Source organism: Pan troglodytes, chromosome 8 (assembly GCF_028858775.2).
Source record: "Pan troglodytes isolate AG18354 chromosome 8, NHGRI_mPanTro3-v2.0_pri, whole genome shotgun sequence".
NCBI lineage: Eukaryota > Metazoa > Chordata > Mammalia > Primates > Hominidae > Pan > Pan troglodytes.
This window is the reverse complement of record NC_072406.2, coordinates 81,782,160-81,785,018: the sequence shown is the minus strand read 5'-3', so window position 1 is coordinate 81,785,018 and position 2,859 is coordinate 81,782,160. Positions and strand designations below refer to the sequence as shown.

The 2,859-nt window shown below is 59.7% G+C and overlaps 1 protein-coding gene across 1 annotated transcript; it reads left to right on the top strand.

Annotated features, from left to right (window-relative positions):
- The first annotated feature begins 576 nt into the window (after nt 1-576).
- NEUROG3 (neurogenin 3) lies at nt 577-2,561 on the top strand. The gene is made up of 2 exons (XM_003312608.7): nt 577-832; nt 998-2,561. The coding sequence occupies exon 2, from the start codon at nt 999-1,001 to the stop codon at nt 1,641-1,643; it is 645 nt and encodes a 214-aa protein (XP_003312656.3). The 5' UTR covers nt 577-832; nt 998; the 3' UTR covers nt 1,644-2,561.
- Nucleotides 2,562-2,859: the final 298 nt, after the last annotated feature.

The window sequence follows — 2,859 nt, the reverse complement described above, 5'->3', positions numbered from 1 at the left end:
CCCCAAAAGGTCTGCGAATGGAAGGGACATAGGCAGGATCTCTCTCAGTGATGTCCCCTGTCTTCCAGGATGAAGAGAGGCAGTGAAACACCAGGAGAGCAGGGCGTCCTTTAGAATTCCTGGACCCTTCTCCAGGCTGCTAGTCAGGACAATGAGCTCGTGGTTGTCTTTGCCACTATCTTCCTGTGCGATTTCAGACAAGCCACCTCCCTCACTGAGCCTAAATTTCCCCATGTGTAACGTGCGGGCATTGTACCCTAAAGGCATCAAAGTCCCCTCCAGGACAGATGCTAAGGAAAGATAGGCTAGGAGCAAAGCCGTCTGAGGTGGCCTGACGAGAGCCACACGAGGCTCTTCTCACTGGGCGAGGCTCTTTGAGGAACCGAGAGTTGCTGGGACCCAGCCCGCCCTCGAGAGAGCAAACAGAGCGGCGCTCCCCTCCCCCGACCCCAGCCCTTTGTCCGGAATCCAGCTGTGCCCTGCGGGGGAGGAGCGGGCTCGCGTGGCGCGGCCCCAGGGCCCCGGCGCTGATTGGCCGGTGGCGCGGGCAGCAGCCGGGCAGGCACGCTCCTGGCCCGGGCGAAGCAGATAAAGCGTGCCAAGGGGCACACGACTTGCTGCTCAGGAAATCCCCGCGGTCTCACCGCCGCGCCTCGAGAGAGAGCGTGACAGAGGCCCCGGACCCCATTCTCTCTTCTTTTCTCCTTTGGGGCTGGGGCAACTCCCAGGCGGGGGCGCCTGCAGCTCAGCTGAACTTGGCGACCAGAAGCCCACTGAGCTCCCCACGGCCCTCGCTGCTCATCGCTCTCTATTCTTTTGCGCCGGTAGAAAGGTAATATTTGGAGGCCTCCGAGGGACGGGCAGGGGAAAGAGGGATCCTCTGACCCAGCGGGGGCTGGGAGGATGGCTGTTTTTGTTTTTTCCCACCTAGCCTCGGAATCGCGGACTGCGCCCAGTGACGGACTCAAACTTACCCTTCCCTCTGACCCCGCCGTAGGATGACGCCTCAACCCTCGGGTGCGCCCACTGTCCAAGTGACCCGTGAGACGGAGCGGTCCTTCCCCAGAGCCTCGGAAGACGAAGTGACCTGCCCCACGTCCGCCCCGCCCAGCCCCACTCGCACACGGGGGAACTGCGCGGAGGCGGAAGAGGGTGGCTGCCGAGGGGCCCCGAGGAAGCTCCGGGCACGGCGCGGGGGGCGCAGCCGGCCTAAGAGCGAGTTGGCACTGAGCAAGCAGCGACGGAGTCGGCGAAAGAAGGCCAACGACCGCGAGCGCAATCGAATGCACAACCTCAACTCGGCACTGGACGCCCTGCGCGGTGTCCTGCCCACCTTCCCAGACGACGCGAAGCTCACCAAGATCGAGACGCTGCGCTTCGCCCACAACTACATCTGGGCGCTGACTCAAACGCTGCGCATAGCGGACCACAGCTTGTACGCGCTGGAGTCGCCGGCGCCGCACTGCGGGGAGCTGGGCAGCCCAGGCGGTTCCCCCGGGGACTGGGGGTCCCTCTACTCCCCAGTCTCCCAGGCTGGCAGCCTGAGTCCCGCCGCGTCGCTGGAGGAGCGACCCGGGCTGCTGGGGGCCACCTCTTCCGCCTGCTTGAGCCCAGGCACTCTGGCTTTCTCAGATTTTCTGTGAAAGGACCTGCCTGTCGCTGGGCTGTGGGTGCTAAGGGTAAGGGAGAGGGAGGGAGCCGGGAGCCGTAGAGGGTGGCCGACGGCGGCGGCCCTCAAAAGCACTTGTTCCTTCTGCTTCTCCCTGGCTGACCCCTGGTCGGCCCAGGCCTCCACGGGGGCGGCAGGCTGGGTTCATTCCCCGGCCCTCCGAGCCGCGCCAACGCACGCAACCCTTGCTGCTGCCCGCGCGAAGTGGGCATTGCAAAGTGCGCTCATTTTAGGCCTCCTCCCTGCCACCACCCCATAATCTCATTCAAAGAATACTAGAATGGTAGCACTACCCGGCCGGAGCCGCCCACCGTCTTGGGTCGCCCTACCCTCACTCAAGTCTGTCTGCCTCTCAGTCTCTTACCACCCCTCCTCCAATGTGATTCAATCCAATGTTTGGTCTCTCAGCGCTTACTCCCCTTGCCTTGCTCCAAAGACGCTGCCGATCTGCTCTACTCCCAATCAGGTCCGGGATTTCAGGGCGCCTCACTCTGCCTTAAAGCCACGAAGGCGACCCTCTGCCTTCTCCTCGTGCACTTTTCGGAGCCATTGCCCTCCCGGGGCGGAAGACCAGGCTGTGAACTGGGAAAGCGCTAGCCCGGCCAGGGAGCACCTCCTCAGCCTCCCTGCGGATTGCGCCTGAAACGTGAGCTGCGCTGCAGGTGCCTGGAGCACCGCGCATCTTTTTTTTTTTTTTAATCTGTTTGTAAATTATATGATGCCTTTTGAAATCAATTTTGGTACAGTAAATTATATGGCCCCTCCCCTGTTTTACACATTCGTATTTATTAACGAGATTTCACAGCAGGGAAAAGTCTATATTTTGTATATTAGATTATTTAGGGATTGCTGGATGAGATTTTAAGCCAATAAAAAAAAAATGGACCTTCAAGAAGCCTTGGCAAGATGACTCCATTGTGTGTTGGGGAGAGGAGGGCCACAGTCACTACAGCTGAGGAAGAGCACCTCTGTCCAAGGAGAGGGAAGACACTCTTTCTGGAGGTCTGGGCTAGAGCCAGGGCAGATTGGGTTTGGAGAGCTGGAAGTCTTCTAAGTAATTATTGGTCCAGCTCCCTTTTTTCTATATAGGGCAATGACTCCTCTTATTTCAAAGAGTGGTTTAGAAGAAAGGCAAGCCTCCAACTAGGACAACTGACTCTCACTTGCTGGCCCTTTCCCCAACTCCACCA

Coding starts and splice junctions, on each gene's coding strand:
- NEUROG3 (XM_003312608.7), top strand. CDS start 999: ATGACGCCTCAACCCTCGGGTGCGCCCACTGTCCAAGTGACCCGTGAG.